This window comes from Enhydra lutris, unplaced genomic scaffold (genome assembly GCF_002288905.1).
Source record: "Enhydra lutris kenyoni isolate GAN:26980312 unplaced genomic scaffold, ASM228890v2 scaffoldscaffold4, whole genome shotgun sequence".
Taxonomy (NCBI): domain Eukaryota; kingdom Metazoa; phylum Chordata; class Mammalia; order Carnivora; family Mustelidae; genus Enhydra; species Enhydra lutris.
The window spans coordinates 54,369,245-54,395,074 of record NW_019154088.1 but is presented as its reverse complement, the minus strand read 5'-3'; the positions used below and the strand labels follow the sequence as shown (position 1 = coordinate 54,395,074).

General features: G+C 41.3%; 1 protein-coding gene across 2 annotated transcripts in view; it reads left to right on the top strand.

The window, feature by feature from the left end:
• LOC111139299 (chromosome unknown C14orf37 homolog) overlaps nt 1-25,830 on the top strand; it is a 116,584-nt gene that overhangs the window by 13,040 nt on the left and 77,714 nt on the right. For both annotated transcript variants that reach the window (XM_022491553.1, XM_022491544.1), the window contains one exon: nt 16,903-17,160. In XM_022491553.1, the coding sequence (XP_022347261.1) occupies nt 16,903-17,160 (258 nt within the window). The remainder of the gene's footprint in view (nt 1-16,902; nt 17,161-25,830) is intronic.

The window sequence follows — 25,830 nt, the reverse complement described above, 5'->3', positions numbered from 1 at the left end:
TTTTTTATCGGTCAATCAGAAATGAATTGGGAAATGCATTCTTTAAATGGTGTTGTGGAAAAGTCTCAGAGATGGTTTCCTTTTTTTTTTTTTTTTAAAGATTTTATTTATTTATTAGAGAGAGAGCACAAGCACGGGCAGACAGAGTGTCAGGCAGAGGCAGAGGGCGAAGCAGGCTCCCTGCCGAGCAAGGAGCCCGATGCGGGACTCGATCCCAGGTTGCTGGGATCACGACCTGAGCCGAAGACAGTCACTTAACCAACTGAGCTACCCAGGGATCCCGTCAGAGATGGTTTTCTTTAATAGCTCCATTGAGGAGACGTAAAAACATGTGTAGAGTTTATTAGAGAAGTGTTTGCTCTTTACTTACACTTTACTCACAAAACCAGTGTTTTTGGTCTGCCCGGTATGCAGTCCTTTTCAGAGAGTATTTTCCTATTATTCTCTCACTTCTCATGTAACTTTTCAACTCAGAAGGCAGCTAGGATGGATGGTTGAGACAGAGTATTCAAAATCTCATCTTGAGGGCATATCTGTGAACCCCAGTTTAGGTGGTACTTCTCAGTGGAATATAATAGGAGAGAGAAAATAACGAATAAATTTGAACTGTCGTCCACCGTTACTTGTAGAAACTGCAGTATGAGGTTAAGGATGTTCACTCTAATTGTGTTAAGGGGTACAGGTTTTGGCCTTTGTTCTTGGAAATGCTTTGAATTTCATTTTGCCTCAGTAACAGAGCCACTTAAATGATATACAGATCAGAAGATGAGAAAAAGAACATGGGAAACATCTAATACCATTGCCAAGTATGTTAGGGAAGGATGATCTTTTTTTTTTTTAACTTGTTTTTATCTTTGCATCATCTTCACATATATTACATGACAGAGAATTGCTGGTGATTTCAATTATCGATTACCTCTTATAGTAAGTCATTTTGTTGTCTTGTCCTGAAGTCCTCCTACTTTCTCTGGCATTGATGATAGATCTCTGTTCTTAAGTACCAATATGTTAGTAAATTACTTAGCACTCAGAATGGTCATCCCATGTTTGCTACTAATGCTAACATAATCAGTGGTATTTCAGAAATATTTGAAATCAATATTATGATGTATTACCCTAAAGCTTTGCTTACAAATTCTAGGATCCTTTTTTCTTTAAAAAAAAATTTTTTTTTAAAGATTTTATTTATTTATTTGACAGACAAAGATCACAAGTAGGCAGAGAGGCAGGCAGAGAGAGAGAGGGGGAAGCAGTCTCCCCACTGAGCAGAGAGCCCAACGCGGGGCTCAATCCCAGGACCCCGAGATCATGACCTGAGCCGAAGGCAGAGGCTCAATCCACTGAGCCACCCAGGTGCCCCTCTAGTATGCTTTCTTATCATAAAGAATTCATTTATTGGTATAATCACAGTTAAGCAAAAATTATTCTAGAGCCAACTTTTTCCTTTTTTTTTTTTTTGAAGCCTTTGTTGCCCAGCACTAGAAAGTAGAACGTTAGTACTGCTTAGTAAAGCTCAATGTTAGACACGCATGAAATTTTACCTGATGGCTCGGCATGACAGAAGGATTTAGCCTTATGTATATTCAGAGGTTTTTTTCCCATTCATTTATGTGCACATTTGACATGTATTTGTTTGGTGATTCAATAATAAAAAAGAAATGGGAGTGGATCTTGAATAAATGTGAGTAGAAGATAAGATAGATACATAAATAACAGAAATACAACGGAGAAGGTGGGAAAGTGTCATACAATGAATTACAAAAAAAAAAGGACTCTGAGAATTAGGAATGAGAGCTTAGCCCCAGCTTAGGGAAATAAGGAATTAATACTTAAGCTGTGAGTCGTGTGTGTGTGTGTGTGTGTGTGTGTGTGTGAGTGTGTGTGTGTGTGTAGGTGTATAGATTTGTGTACATATATATACTCATTATTCTATTGATAGTTATAAAAAAATAAGTGATGACAAACCCAAAACTATGGAAAACATTACAAAAGGTGGGAAATAGATACCACAAACACCACACTAGCAGTTTACAGACATGTAATCAAGCATAGTTTCCTAATTTAGCTTATTAGTTAGATGAATTATTTCTTAAGAATAGAATGTTTTATAATTTTTTAAAAAAGATTTATTTATTTGAGAGAGAGCGAGCGAGAGAGCGCGTGCGCACGAGATGGGTGGGGGAGGGGCAGAAGGAGAGGGAGAGAAGCAGACCCCCCTACTGAGCCCGACAACCCTGAGATCATGACCTGACCGGAAATCAAGAGTCCGACGCTTAACTGACTGAGCCACCCAGGTGCCTCAAGAATAGTTTTTAATAATGGAAGCAACTGCTTTTCAATGTACAGGAGGCAACAAGGGGCTCCGTCTCAGGCTGACAAATACTTGGTTTACAGGAAACTGCAGCGTGTCTCTATTGAGGAAGAAGCTCAGAACCCAAGCAAAGGGATTGGTTCCAAGGGATTCATCGGGGCTCCTGCTCCGCTGTTGTGAATCCTTGTGAGAACTGATCCAGACAGGGCTTTCCAAGTGAGGTGGTTTTGTGCAGTTGTGGAAGCCAATGTGTGGCTTACAACCACGTAACAGGCTGTGAATATTTCAACGGCATTTTAGATGTTTGCAGAAAATTAAGGTGCTTTAAAAAGGCATGGTTTTTTCAGTATGAAGCTAGACATAACTATCCTTTTACTGGTGCAAACACGATAATTTTTTTTGCGTTGGAGTACAAACAATCACAAACCTTAACAATGTAGAAAATAACATAAAGATATTATCATTTGTACTTTTTTTTTTTAAAATTTTTTTTAAGATTTTATTTATTCATTTGATATAGAGAGAGAAGCAAGAGCGAGCACAGGTAGACAGAGTGGCAGGCAGAGGCAGAGGGAGAAGCAGGCTCCCTGCCAAGCAAGGAGCCCGATGCGGGACTCGATCCCAGGATCCCGGGATCATGACCCGAGCTGAAGGCAGAGGCTTTAACCCACTGAGCCACCCAGGCGCCCTATCATTTGTACTTTATCAGGCTGTATTCGTAACCATGACGTTGTTTTGGCATCAGACTACCTCTTATGACTTAAATGCATACATAACCCCAAAGGGAAAGATTAGAATAAAAACATAATGCATCAATTTGACTGGCCTTAGAAGATTTTAAGAATGTTCACCCTTGGAAACATTGCGTTTGTCTTGAAAGATTTAATTGATTCTGCCTGAATTTACCAGGCCCTTTTATTCAGCTGTACTACCTCCTCTCCTTCTACATTGTTCTCCAAACAAGGTATTCTATGGAAATGTCTTCTATTAAAATTGTGTAAAGAATCTCTAAGGTTTTATAATAAGAAGGAAATTCCCTTGGTGGGCAGAGGGCCCAACACCCCCTCAATTTTCTCAGGCTATCTGCTTCACGTGTTCTCTGAGGGGTCCTATATCCTATTAAAACTCTAGCTGGAGCATAAGTGAAATCCCTCTCTCTTGTTCCAGTTAAAATGAGCAGAAATTCTAAAAAATACTTGACTCCAACCTAAGGGAGCACAAGGCAAATAAGCCAAGAAAATAAAAGGAACACAAAGTAAACTAGACTCACAACATATAGATTCTCTGATCTTACCTTAGCTAATAAGCTCTCAGGGGTCCCAAACTCTGACCCATTCATTCCACTCTCTGAGGTTTTTTATATTCTTTACCCAAAGTGTTAGAACAGTTTTCAAGCACCTTGTTTGGCTTTCTGGCTACTCAGCTCTTGCCTTGTTTCCTATACAGAGTGTAACTGCTTTTTTGTCTTTCTCATCCCTGCCCCCACATGGAAGAGCCAAGACTAAGATATAAATTTCCTTTAGGGCCCACCACCAAGTAGGGAATCCCCAATCCCACATACATATTATCAGCCCTGCTTTGCAGGTTGAAGGGTATACCTTTAATCCCTAGGCAACTGACAGCCAGACAACCATCATGATTGACCCCATCCCACCCGTAAGAGAAACATCCTATCTCTGTTAAAAGCATGGCATGATTCATGTCTAGGCAGTAGAACACTGTTCTCACTATACAAGAAACCTACCTGTATGAAAATAGGCTTTCTGTTGCATTTTGTAATCAGTAATAGTGCCATGCTACTCTAGAAACAGAAGGCTATGAAGTTAGGGTAAAAAGAGGACAAGAAGGAGATAGAGAAACAGTTCAGCTCAAAATCATCCTCCATTATGGAGCATCTCAGACCATCTGGCCTCTACTGCGGAGCAGTACAGACTCGTGGAAAAAAGCTCTGGTTCTGGACTTACATGGACATACCTCTGTTCAGGTCTTAGCTCCGCCATGAGCCAGCACTGTGATCTTGACCAAACTGTTTAATGTATTTCGGCTTCCGTGTTCCTCTCTGGGCAAAGCAGGGCTATTGATGTTCCTTTCTCCTATTGTAAGAATAAAATGAGATCTTTCATGGAGTAAATGCTTGCATGACCTGGAGTAAATGCATAAGAAATAAGAATATTTTACATCATTCATCAATTAAAATTAGGTGTCATTTACCGTTTACTACTATGTATGAATTGTTATAATGAAATAGTCACATCTTCTCCATGTAGCCTTGGGTCAGGGGCCAGGTGGACAATGTAAGTGCCTAAGACAGTAGGGAGTGGTGAGCGTGGTACAGTAGAGAGCATGCGCTCCCTCTGATCTGGATAGATCTTGTTCGTATTGTTGCCAGGAGTATTGTGAGCCCAGGGATGCCAGATCTTTGGAAGTTTTTCAGGATAAGCCGAAAATCTTGATTTTCATGGGGAATACTGATGTTCCAAGTGTTGGCATACAATCTCCAAGTTTACCTATCCCATTTAATTTTTATTAGTAAGCACACCCAAAAAGAGTCTGTCTTCCCAGCAATAGACCATCAGTTTCTGCTCTTAAGTGAGGTCTCCAGGTGGGCAGGGTCAGATCTTTCTGTCTTGTATCTGCATTGGCCTGTAGTTACCAAGTATTGGGGAAATGATGAATGATGGAGTGTATGGTTTTAGGTCCATTATCTTGTTTAATTGATGCTCTAGCTACTTGACTTGTCCTGCTTGTTAATCCTTTAAATCCAGGGCTTATTTGGGGCCTGAAGTTGAATACTTTTTATGTGAATGAAGATGTGGTTGCCCGTTACGTTCTGAATATCGAAATTTAGTGGGGATTTGCTTAGATTTCTTGCATCCCATTGTGGGGTTGAACATTATTTCATTCCTTTCCTTGGAACGCATGCCAACATCTGCAGGTAACAGGGAGTGCAGTAAACTTAAGTGATTCTTTTTTTTTTTTTTTTAAGGTTTTATTTATTTATTTGACAGACAGAGATCACAAGTAGGCAGAGAGGCAGGCAGAGAGAGAGAGAGAGAGAGAGAGAGAGGAGAAAGCAGGCTCCCCACTGAGCAGAGAGCCCGATGTGGGGCCCGATCCCAAGACCCTGAGATCATGACCTGAGCCGAAGGCAGAGGCTTTAACCCACTGAGCCACCCAGGCACCCCTTAAGTGATTCTTTAAATCCATTTTGGGAAGGCAAAGCTGGAATATTCCAGTTCTTAAATTCTCCGGGATTCAATTCATTATTAAGCCTAATAACAGAAATATTACATATAAATACCATTATATATCCAGCATTACATGATAAAATGTGAAAGCATTTCATTGGCAGGAAGAGTTAAGATTTTAGAAATATAAGAGAATTCTACAAATTTCGAGTCAGCTTAAACATTGTGAGCTGTTGAATTCGGTGGACATTATTTCAGAAGCTTCTGGGGTTCCTCCACCCCTTACGATACCAGAGAGCCATCTGCTGGAGAATTGTTTCATATCCTCAAAACAAGTTTAATTTTTTTCTTTTCTGGCTTTTCAGTTTTGTATGCCCAAGTTAAAAAAAAGTCTGGAAAATAAAAGCAGTGCCATCCCCAATGCTTCAGTCTCTCTTTAAGTGTGGAAACCATTTGGCTACAGTGGCTTTTGATGATATTTGTATGGAGGTTGCCAGGAAAACACATGCCAACAAATGTTTCCTCTTTATTTTATTTATTTTTTATCTTTTTAAAGATTTTGTTTGTTTGTTTATTTGAGAGAGAGAGCGCAAGTGGTGGGGAGAGGACCAGGAGCAGGGGGAGAGGGAGAGAGAATCTGAAACAGACTCCCCCTTGAGCACAGAGCCTATTGTGGGGCTCCTTCCACAACTGGGATATCATGACCTGAGCTGAAACCAAGAGTCTGACACCCAACCAACCTAGCCATCCAAATGCCCCCAAATGTTTCCTCTTTTAGAAATCTGCCACTGGGATGTGTTGGAACTACTCCCTTTAAGGAGGAAGTGGAGGAGAGACTAATACGTACTCAGCATCTGCCCAGCCAAGCCACCCTGTTTTTTTTTTTTTTTTTTTTCCCGCAATGGTATTCTTTCTCTTTTTTCATGTGCCATAATTTGATTACCTTAGATTTAATTTTAAACTTTGTAAAGGAAAGAAAAGGGCCACTAAAAAGAGAAGGTTGACACTTTAAACAAAAAGTGACGATTCAAATTGATGATTGCTATTCCAAAGAGGCAGAACGAACAGGTGAGATCCTCTTCTTCCTGTAAATCAAAGAGAGACAGGTTGCTGGGGCGCCTGGGTGGCTCAGTCCGTTAAGAGTCTGCCTTTGGCTCAGGTCAAGATCCTGGAATCCCGGGATGGAGTCCCACATCAGGCCTGTGCTCAGCAGGGAGCCTGCTTCTCCCTTTCCCTCTGCTGTTCTCTCTCTCTGTCAAATAAGTAAATAAGATCTTAAAAAAACAAAAATCAAAGATAGGTTATACTGGGTACGAGTATTACTATTGGAAGTCTTCCTACCTCTGTTATTGGGACAATGTATTCTCAGCCAAGTTTCCCTTCATTAGTAATACTCTGGGAGTGCTAGTTACGGCTTTAGCTTCTGAAATCTAAAAATGTCTAAACTGTGATAAAAATGGAATGAGAGAAATGGAGGACCTTGGGTGGGAGCTGCTTATTAAATTAGTGGCAACTGGTGTTGCCAACTTTGTAGCAGAGTTAGGTGACTCAGGCCATGACCTTAGGGTAAATTTTCTCCCATATGTCCTATCTGATTTCATTGGGAGTTAACCCTCGGCTCTGGTCTCAAACAAAATTCGAACTCTTGGTTTTGGTAACCTTAGGCAGAAATTTTGCAACAAATATAACAGACCTGACCTAGAGAGCCAAAAATTCTGGATTTAATAAACCTGTCTGAGGCTCTGCTATGATATTTAAGCACTCTAGGCCATTCTGTCAGGAGCTACGTAGGCTGTAGGCAAAGCAAAATTTATCAGACTTGGTTTCCATTTCGCTAACAGCGTAAGCTTGGAGGATGATGCCTGCAAACTGTTTTGAGTTCCTCAGAAGAAAAGCCCCATGTGAGTTCCAAGTATTGTTATGGGTCATAAAACAGCCATTGAGGGACTGTGTCAGAGAGTGGCCAGACAGGTGAAACTGGCTTAGAGAGGATACTGTCTAGACTGATCTTTTTGTGTCCCTGCCACCTGCTACAGGACATTCTCTGTGGAAGCTGTGGACACACTACTCAGTATCAGCAAGCATCCCTTTGCCAGGTGGCACTTAACCTGACATCTCTGTTTCAGGCTGTTCAGTTTTCATGGTCCAGTTTGAGTTCCCCTCAAGCCCAGCAATGAGACATCGAGCCATGTCTGCCTCCCTGTCGCATGCTGAGCTGTCTACTCTCCAAACACTTTTGTCCTTTTTTTTGGGCTGACACCTGTCAGGTTTTCACAGTTGTTAGGTATCAGAATTCTTGACAGTGGACACGCCAGCAAGTGACTTTGATCTTAGTGAGGATACCATGAAAAAACCCGTTAGGTCCATGGCAAGGAACCTTCATTGGTGCCGAAGTGTGCATCCTGAATTCCGTGGGACACCCCGAGCTGATGCTGCTTTGGCATGAGGGAGGGGAAGTTTATGCAACGTGTGTCACGCTCGGGGGGCGGGAACAGTGTGAAGTCGGAGAGGGGGTGGATTTTGTCTGTCGCTGGAGGCGGTTACTCAGAAACTGCCATACTGCCCCCTTGATTGCTGTTAGTGTCACTGTGATTACTTGGTATCATGAAATGATCAGTGTCGAGTGCCTAGGGGATAAGGAAGCTTACGTTACGAGGATGGACTGACTTTCCATTCCAGGTGACACAACTAGAAGAAATTTTGAGGCTGAACTCTGTAATCCTTCCTCACGTGGACTGCAGTGTTTTGTCAAGGATGCTCAGGACAGATAGAACTTTAAGTCTTTGATCCCTATTACTTGGTATCTGTTATATTTGATAAACCAAGAGCAATTGCTTCTTTTTAGAGGCTCATTTTTTTCTTTTTCTCTGTTGTTTGAATATGGAATAATTGTGTGTGTGAGTGTGTTTGACATTGATCCACATGCTTATTTGGATTCAAATAAGCAAAAATAAAATTTGGGGTTTAACAGACTTACAAAATTCAGAAAACCCTATAACCTTTAAATAAAACCCGGTAGTGTTATTTGAGTGAGTTCTTCCTTTTTAGTTCTTTGGATCAGGGATCCTATTACAGTTTTTGGCACAGTTTTCTTTGTTGAACGTTTATTTCTTGTCATTGCCCTTTGTATTCAGAGCTATTCATGACACCATTGTCGCTCTTGGGTATGACTAATTGAAAGACTGGCCAAAATAGAGATGACTTTCTCTTTAGTTTTTATGAATGTGAAATCAGTGTGTACAACTCTGGTTTGTTTTGCATCTGTTGTTGTTGTTGTTTAAATTTCATTTGATTTCAGTTTAGTTAACCTATAGTGCATGATTACTTTCAGGGGTAGAACTTAGTGATTCATTGGTTGCATATAACACCCAGTGCTCATTCCATCAAATGCCTTCTGTACCTGTTGTTCTCATGTGTTACCCTTGTGCTTGCTGCAAGATTATTTAGAGGAATGTATTACTAATTGCTTATTAATTGTTACTCTGTGTTTCTTTAGATCTAGGCATTTGTTAAAAACCTGGATCTAGCGCCTTACTTATGCATTCATTCACCTGTCCATCCACTCAACAAATACTTCTTGAGCACTGCTGATGGCCAACCCCTGTGCTTGTCATTGGTGATAAAACACAGGACAAGACCATCCTTCCTTTATCCAGTAGTTTCCCACCTTTTTGGGTCAAACTGCAATCACATACATTATTTTGGTAATATTTGGAAAGGTGATCTTTTTTTTTTTTTTTTTTTTTTTTGTTTTGTTTTGTTACTGATCTGGAAGAGCAGTCATTGTTCCAGGAAATTGCAGCAGGGTACCAGTGACATCCTGCTAAAGATATTTATCAGCTACAGAATGATTGTAGGCTCCTACAAAATCAGAACATTTGCTGGTTGACAAAGGTAATGAGGAAGTAAGGCTATAAAGGGAAATCTCACTCCAGTAAGGCTTGTTTTCCCTGCACAGTTCCTGAAATTTCCTTTTTCTAGAGGTATCTCCTTAGGCTTGTGATATAATTCCTCAAGTACAAAAAGTGACAAAATAGTAAACCCTTTAAGTTCCTTTGTGCTGAAGGGTGGTGTTGGTGGGTATGAGGGGACGGTTTTCCTCTCTTATCCCCCATGACAGTCAGGGCCCTTCTTTCCTTTCCAGGATAAATTGTATACTACTCCATAGGGCGTTTCTCAAGATAATATTCCACCAAGAGAATACTTTGGAATGGAGTAAACATCTCATATTGGGCATTTCAGGACAGGGAGGTGGAGAAAGAAGGCTCCATCAGAGTGGGTGAGTGGGGGAGGGATGATGAGACATGTTGACGTAAGCAATGTCATTCAAATCACATCAGGAAGGTAGTGACCATTTTGTGGGCCCAGGCTTGCTTACATGCAGCCTGACTTTTTGAGTTCCTCTTCATTATTTTTATAGCTCTGTGCCTTATTTTTTTCTGACTTTATTGAGGTATAATTGGTAAATAAAATTATAAGATATTTAGAGTGTACATTATGGTGATTTGATATACATGTAACATTGTAAAAGGATTCCCACCATTGGATTAATGAACACAGCCATCACCTCACATTTTTACTTTTTTTGTGTGAGGACATTTAAGTGTTACTCTCTTAGCAAATTTCAGTGATACAATAGTGTCATCAACTATAGTCATCATGTTATACGTTAGATCTTTAGACTTTATTCCTTTAAGAGCAAACAGTTTGTACCCTTTGACCAGTCTTCCCCTGTTTTCCCCACTCTCTAGCCCCGGGCAACCACTTTTCTACTTTCTGTTTGTATGAGTTAGACTTTTTTTTTTTTTGTTTCTTTGTTTTAATTTAGATTCCACCTATAAGTAATAAACCGTGTCGTATTTGTCTGTCTCTTACTTTTTTCACTCAGCATAATGTCCTTTGGTTTCATCCATGTGGCAAATGTAGGATTTCCTTCTTTTTAGAGGTCAGATAATATTCTCCTGTATGTATATCACATCATCTTCATCCATTCATCTGTCGGTGGACATGTAGGTTGTTTCCATACCTTGGCTGTCATGAATTAATGTGGTTAAGAACCCCAGAGTACAGATGACTCTTTGGGATATGGTATTGTTTCCTTTGGATATATATACCCAGAAGTGGCGTTGCTGGGTCGTATAGCTCTATTCTTTAAGGAGAAGAAGTTAACTGAGCTTACTGAGGGTCATGTAGAAGTTGTCCTTGGTGGGTGCTAGTGGTCAGTGGTCAACAGTTCAGTGGTGAGAGCTGAAAACTCAGGGCTTTGCCTTCGTATACCTAGGGGATCAGCCTCATATTGTCATAATCATTCCATCAAGTGCAACCCTTTTAGGTGTGTGGAAAGAAAAGGCAGCTAAAAGGGATTTTATAATGCTTTAAAAATAAAGAAATGTTCTTTTTTAGCCTGTGGCCAATTTTTTGTCTATGGGAGGAAGGTCAGCAAAGTCATCAGATAGTTGTGATGATCCCTGATAGTTTTCTCCAAATTCCAGTGACCCCATACTTTTTCTCTGTCAACTTCTTTCTCAGGTTCTCTTTAATCAGAGTCCCTGGTCCATCTTTATTTCCCTTGAGATTTGTTGAGATATTGTTTTACTTTACCTTATTGGGATATTGTTGACATATAACATATCTAAGTTTAAGATTCATGATGTGATGATTTGATACACTTATAAATTGCAAAATGGTTACCCCAGTATGGTTAGTTAACATTTCTATCCCCTCAGATAAATACTATTTTTTTTGGTGTTGGTAATATTTAAGATCTACTCTCACAATAACTTTCAAGTATATAATACAGTATTATTAATTATAGTCACCATACTGTACATTAGACCCCCAGGATTTAACTTGTGTTACTGTTGGGAGTTTGTAGCCTTTGCCTGGTCCATCTTTAATCACTTTGTTCACACACAGCCAAACACCTCCCTTCCCCACCCCTCCACCACTAATCATTTCCAAAATTTGTTGCTGGTTCAGTCTCTCTGTGTCCTCTAACCCTCCACCCATGCCTGCACCCAAGCAGCTGAATGTGGCTGGAGAAAAACACAACCCCCTTAACATGTCTCACTTTAAATGCATGATGTCCCATCTCAAGTGGGCCCACAAGGCTGCCTGCCAGTCCTCCCACATCTTCCTGGGGAATTCACTTGCCCATTCTCTGAGATGACTATTTCACACTTTTTCCTCTCGCCTCAAACCACCAACATTTCACTTTTCCTTCTTAGTTTCTTATTGACTGAGAAAAGAAATATGAAAACAACTTTCACACATTCCCACCATGAAATCAATCCTCCTGCCTGCCCCTGTGCCCACTGCAATGGAGGATGGGTCTGAGCCAGCCTGTGCCCTGGATCCCATCCCTTCCCAGTAATAGCAAAGAAACCAACCTCATATACTGGCCATGATGACCCAGGCTTAGTCCTAAGTACCTTATATACTAACTGATGTAATCCTATAGCAGCTCTGTGAGGTATGAATCACCCTGGTTTTACTGAGGAGGAAGCTATGGCACCATAACTTGTCCAAAATCACATAGCCACAGTACATTTGCATGGCTTGAGTCCACATGTGCAAGTGCTCTGCCAAACCCCATCTCCAGACATTCCTCCAGCAGCCCTCTCCCCTCTCTCCTGAGTCATCAATTTCCCTTTCTCTACTAGGTCTTACCCATCAAATTCCAAGCAAATTCTAGTATCTCCTATTTTGAGAAGGTACCCTGGATCCTACAACTCCTTCCAGCTACCCTCGTCTGTCCCTGCCCCCCCCTTTAAACATTTTTAAAAATTTTAATCCTGTTAGTTAACATTTAATGTATTATGGATTTCACAGGTACAGGTCTGTCATTCGTCAGTCTTATATAATACCCAGTGCTCATTACATCACATGCCCTCCTTAATGTCCACCACCCAGTTACACCATCCCCCCACCCACCTCCCCTCCAACAACTCTCAAGTTTATTTCCTGTGATTAGGAGTCTCTTATGGTTTGTCTTCCTCTCTGCTTTCTTCTTGTTTCATTTTTTCCCTCTCTTCTCCTATGATCCTCTGTTTTATTTCTTAAATTTCACATATGAGTGAAATCATATGATAATTATCTTTCTCTGATTGACTTATTTTGCTTAGCTTAATACCCTCTAGTTCCATTTCACGTTGTTGCAAATAGCAACATTTCACTTTTGATGGCTGTGTAATATTTCTATATATATATATATATATATATATATATGTATATGTATATATATGTATATACATATACATATATATATATACATACCACATCTTTTTTATCCATTCATCTGCTGATGGGCAGCTGGGCTTTTTTTCATGGTTTGGCTCTTGTTGTCCCTGTTCTTTTTTTCAAAAAGTTTTGTAAGTTTTTTTTTTTTTTTTTTTTAAATATTTGCTGTATCTACTTCCTTTTTTCTAATATTCTTTTCAACTACTCCATTTTGACTCTTACCCCTACCTTTCCATGAACAACTTGGGTGAAGTCACTAATCATTTCCAGAGTGCCAAAGCTAGAGGTAATGTCAACACTGGAGGGACAGTCTCAGTTTTCTTACTCAGGCCCCCAGAAGTATTTTATTCCTTTGACTTTGTCCACACCATACTCGGCTTGGTTTTTCACCTACCTCAGTGGTCACTTTTCGGTCTCCTTTGTTGGATCTCCCTCTGCTGGCCAACTTCTAAATGTTCGATTGTCTGGGGCTTAGACTGGACAACTTTTCCTTCTACCCACACTCATTCTTTTGGTGATCTCAGCCAGTCTCAAGGCTGTAAATATTATTATTATTATTATTATTATTATTTTTTAAAGATTTTATTTATTTGTTTGACAGACAGAGAACACAAGTAGGCAGAGAGGCAGGCAGAGAGAGAGAGAGGGGGAAACAGGCTCCCTGCGGAGCAGCGAGCCCGATGCAGGGCTTGATCCCAGGACCCTGGGATCATGACCTGAGCCGAAGGCAGAGGTTTTAACCCACTGAGCCACCTAGGTGCCCCAAGACTGTAAATATTATTTCTAAATTGGTGAGTCTTAGATTTTTATGTCTAGCTTTGATCTTCCCTGGGCTTCCAACATTTCCACTTTGAAATCATAGGCATAGCAATCACATGATTAATGTGTCTCAAATAAAATTCTTGATTTTGCTCTTTGCCCTTTAGTTTCCGTCTTTAATAAAGTGCCGTATTCCTTCCACATCCCACATCATACTTATCAGTAGGGCTCTGCCTGCAAATTACCTTCATATTACATCCCAGATCTGACCATCTCTTCCTGCTTCCAGAACTATATCCGTGTCCAAAACACCGTCATCTTATTCCCTGGCTTGTAAAATAGCCTCCCAGTGGGTCTCTTTGCTTTGTGTCTTGCTCCGATTTAGCCCATTTTTTTCACGCTGCAGCCTGTAATTCCTTATAAATAAATATATGTTAAATCTGACCCCTGCCTACCCCTCCCACCTCATTTCCTGTCCCTTCTTGCTCCCAGGTCAGTCTTTGCCATTCTTTGAACACAGCACACAACTGCCTCAAGGTTTTTGTTTTTGCTGTTCTTCTGTTCCCTGCTGCTGAGAATGTTCCTCCTGTAGATACTGACCTAACTTGAACAAGAGAATTCATTATTTTAGTATAATCTCTGTTCAAACTTTACCAGAAAAGCTGCCCTTTGTCTGGATCTCCGCATCCAGAAAAGCAGAGTCTGCCATTCTCCATCTTTCTTCCAGTTTTAGTCAGAGTGTCATATTGTATCCTAGAGCTGTGTGTGTACATGTCTCCTCGAGTGGCCTATTAACTCCATGAAGGCAGAGATAGTGCTGCTTTATTCCTAGTGCCTGGAACTAGGTGCTTGATAAGTAGTTATTGCATTTTTGGAATATTTTCCAAATATTCCAAATATTTGGAATGAGAGGTATTAAGAGGTATTAAGTTGTACAAAGTTAGAGGATATATAAGAATGAAAAAGATCAGATGTAATATTTTTTTAAAAGTTAAAAAAAAACCCCTATAAACAATAGGTGTAAAGGAATGTATGTGGAGAACATTGTCTACAAGCAGAAAAAGAGAGCCTCAGAATTCCTGGGTGGCTCTAATCCTCCCTCTTCCCTTCTCTGCCATCCTAGGAGAGTTCCTTTTTGCAAACTGCCATGTGGTGAGCCAAGGGAAGAGAGCAAGGGGAAGGCTTCAGTGAGCTTGGTGAGCTCTCATCAGGGGCTTAGGGTGCATCAGTGGTGAGGGTGGAGGCTTGAAGTATTCCTAGAAAATTAAAGTTGGTGAAACCAAGTAAAATTGGGGATCTTAGGTTTCCTACACCCCCTCTGCTTGAAGCATTGAATGTGACAAATTGTGAATTTAACTCTTAAGATGGTGGCAGTGGTAATGATTTTTTTTTCAAGTGTGCTTTCCTGACTGTCTTTGATCAATATCCTATTTTCTAACCTCTTTTAGAGTGGAATTGAGAATGTTGATGTAATTGTTTCCACTTTCTTGGGTCGATCTTCCAACAGGAGCCGGGAGTGTATTTATGTACCTCTCACTTGTTGTGACTTCTACTCATTGATATGGAAGAAGAATAGAAGGAAAATTGTGCCCAAATCATGAATTTTTTTGTTTAGTATGATAAGATACAAAAGGATTGGGACACTCTAAGTTCTGTTAGTATTTTAGTGTGCATTCTAATGGAAAAAAAAATTTTTTTTTAATTGCAGTATAGTTGACAGACACTGTTACATTGGTTTCAGCTGTACAATATAGTGATATGACAAGTCTATATGTTAGGCTATGTTCATCACAAGTGTAGCTACCATCTGTCACCATACAATGCTGTTCTAATACCATTGACTCTCTTCCCTCTGCTGTACCTTTTATCTCTGTGACTTATTTCCGTAACTGGAAGCCTGTATCTCCCATTCCCTTTCACCCATTTTGCCCATCTCCCATCTGTTCTTCCCTCTGGCAACCATCAGTTTGTTGTCTGTATCTATGGGTCTGTTTCTGCTTTTTGTTTGTTTATTCATTTGTTTTGGTTTTTAGATCCCACGTATAAGTGAAATCATATGATGCCCGTTTTTCTCTGACTTATTTCGTTTAACATAATACCCTCAAGATCATTCATGTTGCTGTCAATGGCAAGATCTCGCTCCTTTTATGGTTGAGTAACATTCCTTGCTATTTGTATACACCACTTTTTTTTAATCCATTCATCTGTCCATGGTTACTTTGATTGCTTCCATATTTTAGCTATTGTAAATAATGCCACAATAAACATAGGGGTGCACATATCTTTTTGAATTAATATTTTCATTTTCTTTGGGTGGAATTACCAGATCATATGGGATTTCTATTTTTTTTTTTTTAGATTTTATTTATTTATTTGAGAGAGAGACAGTGAGAGAGAGCATGAGCGAGGAGAAGGTCAGAGAGAGAAGCAGACTCCCCGTGGAGCTGGGAGCTCGATGCGGTCATCCAACCAACTGAGCCACCCAGGCGTCCCGGGATTTAATATTTTGAGGAATCCCCATAACGTCTTCCACAGTGGCTGTACCATTTTGCGTTCCCACCAACAGTGCACGAGAGTTCCTTTTTCTCTACATCTTCCCCAACAATTGTTTTTCTTGTCTTTTTGTTTCTAGCCATTCTGACAGGGGCAAGGGGATATCTCATTGTGGTTTTGATTTGTATTTCTTTGATGATTAGTGATGTTGAGCATCTTTTTATGTGTTTGTTGGCCATCTGTGAATTTTCTTTGGAGAACTGTCTATTCAGGTCTTCTGCCCATTTTTTAAGTGGATTATTTGTTCTTCTGGTGTTGAGTTGTATATATTTTGGATATTAACCTAGTGGATCCATCTTTTTTTTTTTTTTTAAAGATTTTATTTATTTATTTGACAGAGAGCGATCACGAGTAGACAGAGAGGCAGGCAGAGAGACAGAGAGAGAGAGAGAGAGGGAAGCAGTCTCCCTGCTGAGCAGAGAGCCCGATGCGGGACTAGATCCCAGGACCCTGAGATCATGACCTGAGCTGAAGGCAGCGGCTTAACCCACTGAGCCACCCAGGTGCCCCTAGTGGATCCATCTTTAATGACCTTCAGAAAACAGGGAAGGGATGATTTCCACCTTTGTAAATATAAATTTGACTAATAAAAATTTATATTACCTGAACTTTGACTCCAAATAAACATGCCGTGTACTAATGATCTGACATAACTGTGATTTTGAAAATTTGAAATACAGGTGTATGGTGAGCACCTAGTCTTGCAAGGCCCGTGTCGCCCAACTTTGGCTATAAAATTTGTTTTAAAAGGTCAAGCAGAATTATTTTGTAGTGTTTGGGTCATTTCAAAAGACTCATATGTAGGTACTTACTGTATTCCTTCATGTTTCTTGTTGATTTCTTTTTTCCTAGAGGGAGAAGAAGATGAGGATGAAGAGGAGGAAGAGGAGGAAGATGAAGAAGAGGAAGATGAGGAGGAAGATGAAGATGATAAAGACACAGAGTCCCTGGATGATAGCTTGGATGGTGACGCTGAGCTGCCTGGGTTCACTCTCCCTGGCATCACGTCTCAAGAACCTGGCTTCGAGCAGGGAAACCTGGGCCCTTTGGATGGAGCCACTGACCAGGTGCCAGATGCCATCGAGTGGGAACAGCAGAATCAGGGCCTGGGTAAGAGTCATGCGTGTTTCTTTCTTCCTCCTCCCTCACCTCCTCTTATTTTTCTAAGGTGGCAGCTTTCTTTCTTGGCCTCGATTATGGAGCAAAGTGGATTTTCTGGTGATGTTTATGGATGGTTCATTTCAGAAAAAGTTACCAGTTTTTTCTTATATGTTTATAGTCAGTGCTCTTAAATAGCCAGGCTCCAAACAGTCTCCAGCTGCCCACTGAGAGCACAGTTACCTCGTTTTTGGAAGGAATTCCATCTTTCCTTCCCAGCTGGAAGACAACTATAGGTTTTGGGAGGAATTCCAAATGGGGAGCAGACATGAGTAACCAGTGTGCTGAACAAGCAGCGTGAATGGTCTTAAGTCAGAAAACAAATATATGGTGTTACCTTCTGTCACTGTGCAATTTGCTCCCCAGGAGAAATTCTTCCCCCACTTCTGAGCGAGTGCTCGGCAGTCTTGTCACTTTTCTGTTTCCTCTTAAGGCTGCATTTGCCTGTCAGGGACAGGCTCAGTTTGGCAGTCTGTGTCCAGACACCCACGTGCTTGCTCTGTCTCGGGCATGGCTTGAATTATCCTGGAGAGGCTCCGTGGATGTAGGCAGACTTCACCTTGGACCTTCTCTCCCCAGTTGGCAGGGAGGCTCCCTGTCTGTCTCCTCTTGGCTTTTTTCTGGAGAAATGCTGTAAAGCCCTGGTTGAGTCCTTGAGGCCTGACTCTTCTCCCTAGAAACGCCCTCTCCGAAATTCTCTTGGTCTTTAATAACTAGCCCTATTTATAACCTTCAGTGCAGCAGAGGTTAGCTTTAAAAGTCATATAACCAGTGTTTGGTGATTTCTTGGAAAATTTGTATGTATGTTTGGAATTTTGCTCTGGAATATCATACTTGTGTATTGTGGTTCTTTGGTTGAAATGTCCAATTTTGAATCCTAGTGCCTATGATTTCTTTAAGATCATTCTTCCCTCTCATGAAAACTCTCTTTTAGATCTATGGTGAGAAGGGGTGAGAGCATTAATATGAGGGCAGAGCTGGAAAATCGCTGTGTCAGTTTATTGCATGATTGTGTAGTTTAAAATAAGCTCGCTCCCCTTTTTTAAAGACTCTGTCTATCTGTCTATCTATCTACGTATCTACCTATCTCAGAGAGAGGAGAGCACAAGTGCGTGCATATGAGGATGGGGGTGGAAAGGGGCAGAGAGAGAGGGAGAAACAGGTTCCCCGTTGAGGAGGGAGCCCCGTGCAGGGCTTGATCCCAGGACCTCAAGATCATGACCTGAGCTGAAGGTAGACACTTCACCAATTGAGCCATCCCTGCACCTCAGCTGAAACTGGACTTGGTAAAACTTTTAAAGGTTTACGGTCTAAGGAGGAATGCTTTTCTTTGAAGAACTGTCCTTTCGCTTTGGTTAATTAATTCATCCAACAAACCTAACTGAGCTCCTACTCTGTTCTTGGCACTTTGTGTGGCTCCGGGGACAGAGAGAAAAGCAAGAGTGGTGCCTTTCTTTGATTGGAGCAGAACCCACTTCAAAGGTTTCCAAGCAGGGAGGTTGAGTTTTCTAATAAAGGTAGCTTATAAGAGTGTGAAGCAGAGATGTGGAAGGGGCCCTATTGTCCTACTGTCCTGCCTCCCGATTCTAGCCCCCATGCACAGCTAAATATTCTTAAGTTAGAGCTACTCATTTAGTGATTTGTTAGGCTTTTAAAAGTGATTCCCATAAGTCCTGAGGTTTTTTAATACATCAGAGTTTCTCTTATTTATTTGACACCGAGAGAGAGATCACAAGCAGGCAGAGAGGCAGGCAGAGAGTGGGGGGAAGCACGCTCCCTGCTGAGCAGAGAGCCCGATGCAGGGCTTGATCCCAGGACCCTGGGACCATGACCTGAGCCCAAGGCAGAGGCTCAACCCACTGAGCCACCCAGGTGCCCCTAGAGTTTCTCTTAATATAATAATTTACTATTTCCCCAGATGTCCCTTACTTTTTTTTTTTTTTAAAGATTTTATTTATTTATTTGACAGACAGAGATCACAAGTAGGCAGAGAGGCAGGCAGAGAGAGACATGGAGGCAGGCTCCCTGCTGAGCAGAAAGCCTGACGCGGGGCTCGATCCCAGGACCCTGGGATCATGACCTGAGCTGAAGGCAGAGGCTTAACCCACTGAACCACCCAGGCGCCCCTGTCCTTTACTTTTTACTGTCACTTCCTTTCTTGATAAATTCTTCTTATCAACATGTTTTAGCACTGAGTTTCCTGGGAACCAAAACAAGGAATAAATCTTGCAAGCTGGGATTTTTTTTTTTTTTCTCCTTCCCACTGTGGGAAGACTGTGTTTGAGTAGTATCTGGGACTAGAATTTTATTTGCTCTTCACCATTTTCTTGGAGTGATAGAAGTATATCCTAGTCACTCATAAAGTTATTACATGCAACATTAATAATGAATCAACATTAATTGATACAGTTTTCTTAATACTCTCAGGTCAGTTGAAACAGGGAAAACCTCTCCTATTTGTGATGGATTTTGTGGTAGGTAGAATAGTGGCTCCCCAAAGATGTCTGTGTCCTAATCTCTGAAACTTGTGAATGTGTTACCTTGCCTGGCAAAAAGGACTTTAGCGAGGTGATTAAGTTAAGGATCTTGAGACGGTTATTCTGGATCGTCTGGGTGGGCCCAATATAATCACAAGTGTCCTTATAAGAGGGAAGTAGGAGAGTCAGAGTCAGAGAAAGAGATGCGATGAGAGAGGCAAAGGTCAGAGTGATGTGGCCATGAGCCACGGAATGCCAGTAGCCTCCAAAAGCTTAAAAAGGGCAAGGAAATGGATTTTTCCCCTTGAACCTTGAACCTCTAGAATGCAACCCTGCTGACACCTTGATTTTAGCCCCTCAAGACCCATTTCAGACTTTCCACATGCAAAACTGTAAGGTGATAAATTTGTGTTGTTTTGAGCCACTGAGTTTGTGGTAAATTGTTACAGCAGAAATAGAAAACTAATATAGATTTCATTAAGTATTTCATGGGAAGCATCATTGAAGGAAGCAGAGCTGCATGACAGCTATAGTCAGAGTGTAACCAGTGTAAACTTAAGGGTAATTTTCCTTTTCCAAAGATTTAGGTATTTATTTTAGAGAGAGAGAGTGAGAGAGAGAATGAGTGTGGGAGTGGGGGGTGGAGGGGAAGAGGGAGAGAGAGAGAGGATCCTCAAGTAGACTCCCTGCAGAGCGCAGAGCCCAAAGTAGGGCACAATCCCAGGACCCCGAGATCATGACCTGAGCCGAAATCAAGAGTCAGATGCTCAACCCACTGAGCCACCCAGGCGCCCTAAGTGTAGTTCTTCATGAATTATTAAAAGTGCAAAAATTGAGACCTTTTAAAAAGTAATTCCATTTAATATAATACCACTCTAATTGACCTTCTTCATGCTTGTTTTCAGTTGGTTTATTTATAGATTATCACATCCTATTTTATAATATGAATGACATTCCAAAGCAAATGCTAAAACCCATGTAAACCTTTAAAAATGAACAGATTGAAGTGGGTAGCTGGGATTGGCTAAATTACACAAACTCTTTGAATAGATTATAGGTTTCATTTCCTGTGAAGTAACATGAACAGACAACTTAGATGACTTTCCAAGCAAAGCAGTAGATTCATGGCCCCAGATTCTCTGAACCTGTTTTCTGCTCATCACATACACATTGCCTCTAAAACTTTGGAGGGAGAGAGCTCAGCTTCTTGATCTTGCTGTTGAGAGGTGTGAATGGAATGAACTGTCTGTCATCGGGATAGAGAGAATTAGCAGCAAAAGTCCCCTGTATGGCTGAGGTGGATTGACTGATTGGTAAATCTAGGAGCATACAGGAAGTTGTTTATTCCAATAAGCAAAGTCAATTTCTTATCTAACAAGTTCATTTTCAAGTTTATTGGCAAGGACCCATCTAGAGAGCAGACGTGATGACTCACTCCGCTTTTAATCCTGTTATGTACTACAATAAATCACACAACTATGCTTTTTAATGTACAAAATCAATATGATCAAAGTTGAGTCAACCTATCCATTTTAATGCCGAAGCATTTCCAATGTAATTAATACCTGGGGATTCTTTCCCTTTTTGTATTCTATCTCTGTCAGGATGCCTCTAGCTGTAGGTAGCAGGAACCTTAACTTAAATTGGTTTAAAGAATAAAAGAATCTATTTTCTTTGAAAACAAGAATTCCAGAGACAGAGCTCTTGGGTCAGTTAACTCAGTAGCTATGCAGTCATCAGTGACCCAAGCTTTCCCATCTTGCTACACTGTCTCCCTTGGTGTGTGATTTTGCCCCAGGACTGGCCTCCTTATGGTTGCCATGGCGGCAGCTGCTTCAGGTGTCACACCCGGGGAAGACATTGTCCAGAGAAAGGAGGCTGTCTTTTCACTGTGTTTCTTTTTTAAGAGAGAGCCTTTCCTAGAATCCCCCAGTAGAATTCTTCCTGCCTCTAATTGGCTGGGATTAGGCTACATGCTGATTTCTAAACAGTTATTGCAAGGGACTGTGATCACATGGCTGGTGGGATCAGTGGGGGTGGGCGTCAACTACCAGGAGATCACCCGTGATTCCTGTGTGTTTCTGATCACTTCCTTGTAGCTGATACTATCCATGTCTCTTCTATCCTCTAAAAATTCCATGGTCAATCCTGTTAAATTAATAACCTTATTTTCAATATGTTTTGGGTTTATGAGTTCTGGATGAGAGCCCAAGGGAGGCGCTGTTCCATTTCCTTCCTCCATAGACCATTTTGACCACTTTTCCATTCGGTTGATGTTCTGGATGGACAGCACTTCCAAAAGCCATCATGTGGTTAAGTGCAGAATTATTACAGTTATCTTCACTTTTTTTCAAAGCCTACATCTAACATTAGAATGGGCTTTTGATTTAGGAATAGAATATTTTTTCTCTGGAGGTCTTTAAAAAACATGAAAAGTATTCAGTTAACAGACTAGGGATGTGTGTGGAAAGCAGAAGAATGAAGAGCTCTGTGTCTCTATCTTTTCATCAGACATTGATGAGCCCCTACTACGTGTGGGCCCTATGCTGTGGAAATGCTGACTGGCTAACACATGAAGAGATAAATAACTGCGGGGCCGAGTGGTCCCATAGAAGTGAGGTCAGTGGCTGAGCAATTCCACAGTGAGGAACTGAATCATCACTTACAAGCAGAGGTTGATTTGAGTGGCAGCCCTCTGTGAGGTGTGACCTCAAGGGGGCTTTGCCTGGTCCCCTAATTTATATCACCCTTTCTGCCTTAACATGATACCTACTTTTCAATAGTAGAGCCTTCCTTTGGATTGAGATTGAGGGCCATGAGAAGGCCCTCAAAAAATGCAGATCTGCTATCTGGGCAGGATAACTCATTAAGATATTATCATTTATTTATTATTATTGTTATTAATTTACCAGGCTCCTTAGCTCATGACTTTGGATAATGTTAAGAAAAAAGAGAGAGGAACACAAGACAAATGTGTTTTGAGTTGGTAGGAAGGTAGAATGAACTGTAGGCAAAGAGCATAGGGGTTGGACCCTATAAGAACTAAGCACTTGACTATGGGAAAGTCACACCTTTAACCCTAAAACATGTCAGCTCTTCTCCGTCTTTCCCTTGTGCTCCTTTTTCTTATTCTTTGAAGACATGTTACATGTAGCTGAGACTGAACACTTAAATATAGTCCAACATGGGCTGTGGCAACAAGGAGAAAGTGCTCCATAAAAGATAGTGGGAAGTGTGACATTTCAAACAACTCTGCACTGCAACAAATGTCAGTGTATTTTGATGTCTAACATAGTAAGCTGTGGATTGAAAGGTTGCTCAGGAAGCTTCCCGGGCTAATGTAAGTAAATATGTGTATGGAGGAGAGGGAGGAGTAGAACCGTAATCCAGCATAACCAGAACAAAGTGAGTGGCACATTGGCTAACATCTCCAGACCCGTGGTTCTTAATCTTGGCTGCCCATTGGAGTCACCTAGAGAGTGACAGAATATACTGAAGCCTGGATCTTATCCAAGAGGACAGCTGTCCTATATTGTTCCCTTGGAGCAAGGCAGCTTCTGTTTCTGCAGTGGAGTGGAGAAGAGGATTTTAAGAAGTGTTTCTATAGTCTATGAATAGAATCCTCATTAGTAGAGATTTACATGGTTTTTAGTGATCTTTTGTATATTGTGTTCGTGTGTCTTAAGAAAACTGTCCTCCAGCTTTATCCAGTCACATAGAGGTCAAACTCAAAGTCAATATCTATGCTCTAGTTTCCCCAGAAAGCCAGTGGTCACATTATAGACTCCTGAATCTGGACGGGGGAGGTTTGTCCCCAGACTCCTGCGTCTGGGAAGACTGAGCATCTTCTGGTGTGTGTGTCCTAGGTGGGCATCTCCCAGTTGCCTGGGATTTCTTTCTTTCCTTTTTTTTTTTTTTTTTTTAAGATTTTATTTATTTATTTGACAGACTGAAGTCATAAGTAGGCAGAGAGGCAGGCAGAGAGAGAGGGGGAAGCAGGCTCCCCGCTGAGCAGGGAGCCTGATGTGGGGCTCCATCCCAGGACCTTGGGATCATGACCTGAGCCGAAGGCAAAGGCTTAACCCACTGAGCCACCCAGGTGCCCCGGGATTTCTTTCTGTCCCGAGCTGGTACCCAGGGTTTCTGGATTTGAAGGTAATGCCATTTGCCCTTTCTTTGGAAAGCACCGAATTATTTTTTCTAGTCAGGAGGAGCAGAAGATTTAGGTGCAGACCTCCTTTTTCACATAGTCAAGTCAAGGCACCCGGATGTCAGAGTTTAAAATAGAGATTGTGATCCCTGCCTTTCTCTGCCTCACGAGGATGAGCCCATAAGAGAAATGAAGTCTGCAGAGGAGGACACCTTCCAAGGCCAAGATGTTATTTCTTCATAGATCTTTCCATTTGAGCTGTTGGATTACTTACAGGTTAGTACTAGCTGGAGATTCCAGGGGAGACAAATTTGTCCGTATGCCTGTGGTAAAGGATTCAGCAAACTCAGGATTTCCATAGGCTTGAAAGGCACTTATTTCCTGAATTTTCCATTTACTTATTTTTATCCTGTTGTATTGTAGGTATTTTTGTCAGAAGCCTTAAATCCTCTTTTTAGCACGAGGTAGGTTATAAATAGGTTAAATTCATAAAAATGAATAGACTTCTTCCCGCTGACCATCTCCAGCTGTGCTCACAAATGTCTGCTGAGGACCACAGAACAGAAATTCGTATGAACCGGAAGTCAAAAGGGGAGCTGGCCAAGCTTGCAGAAAGTCAGGTGCTGGCCTAAAAACCATTTAATGTACCTTGTTCCTGCCTTTCTTCTTGACGTCTGTGACACTTCTGATGGGCAGTTATGTGTATTGGCTGCAAACTTCTGTGTACCTTTAACACAAGAAACGTTAAGCTGTTTGGGAAGAGGAAAAGATTGATGGCATGGAAAATTTTGTGGATTGTGCTAAATGTTTTTTAAGACTGATACCTAACGACTTTTCAGAGCTGTCTGTAGGACTTTTGTACCAACAATCTCAGGCTGAACTGAGGCTTCAGGAATTCATTAATTCCAAGAGTCATCGACAGAACTCAGGTCATTAACATGCACGCACACACGCACTCATCATTCACTTTGCCCATGTTAGCTGTGGGATGCTGTGAGTTCCCTTCTCCTCCTAAGTTTTCTTTTGAGAAAATGAGTGAGGGAAACCCACAAAATAGAGTTAGTAAAGAGTGTCTCTACAGCCCAGATGTAGCCACAGCTCTCTATGTTCAGAGTGGCTAACTCCCTCAGACATAAAGCCTCTCTGGGGGTATTCCTGTGTTGAGGAAGGGAAATCAGTATTGGTTGTTAAAATAAAAATCTTCACACCAGCTGTGTCTCTCTAGTAGTAGGTTCTGCCTGATCTAAAAGAACTGCCAACCTCTCAAGCTGGCCTCAGGAAGCCAAAGCTATTTTTGAAATTCAAGGGATTAGTGGTGCAAAGCAGAAATGCAACCCAGCAAAAGGGAAGAAGGGATTAACTGTTAAAACAAGGAATCAGACATTTAGATCAGGTCACTTGGAGATTCAACAGTTCAGGGGTAGGAAGCATTTTTTGTCTCTTCCATATATCACTGGTATAGTCCAGGACCTGCACGATCTGCCTGGGTCTACTTTCCCATTTTACTTTTCCTGGCTTCTCTGGGTCCAGACCTCTGCTTTCATGAGACTGTTGCCACCATCACCAGTGCATACGTTTCCGCAGACCTGCGCCTGTCCATGCGCAGCTCTTGCCGAAGCCTTTCCTGGAACCCCTCACTCACACTGAGCCCGCCTTTGTGAAAGTTGCCCTGCAGTTATCATCAGGATTGCTCAATTTCCATTCACCGCACTTTCTCATTTTGCTTATTTTTTGGGAGCCTCACAACACCTAGCACTCAGCATTGAGTACTGTGGATTGCTTAAAAGGGGGTTCTCTTCCGGCTGGTAACCGTTCTGGTCCTGAAACGTTCTATCACCACTGGGAGGAGGGATGGGTATGCTTTATTGTAGTAGTCCCTTATGTAACTATCCTGAGTTGCAATATGGGGCCAGGGTGAGGTTTTTATTTTATTTTTTTAATTTATTTATTTTTTTTTTAAGTTTTATTTTTTTAAAACATATAATATCTTTTTAT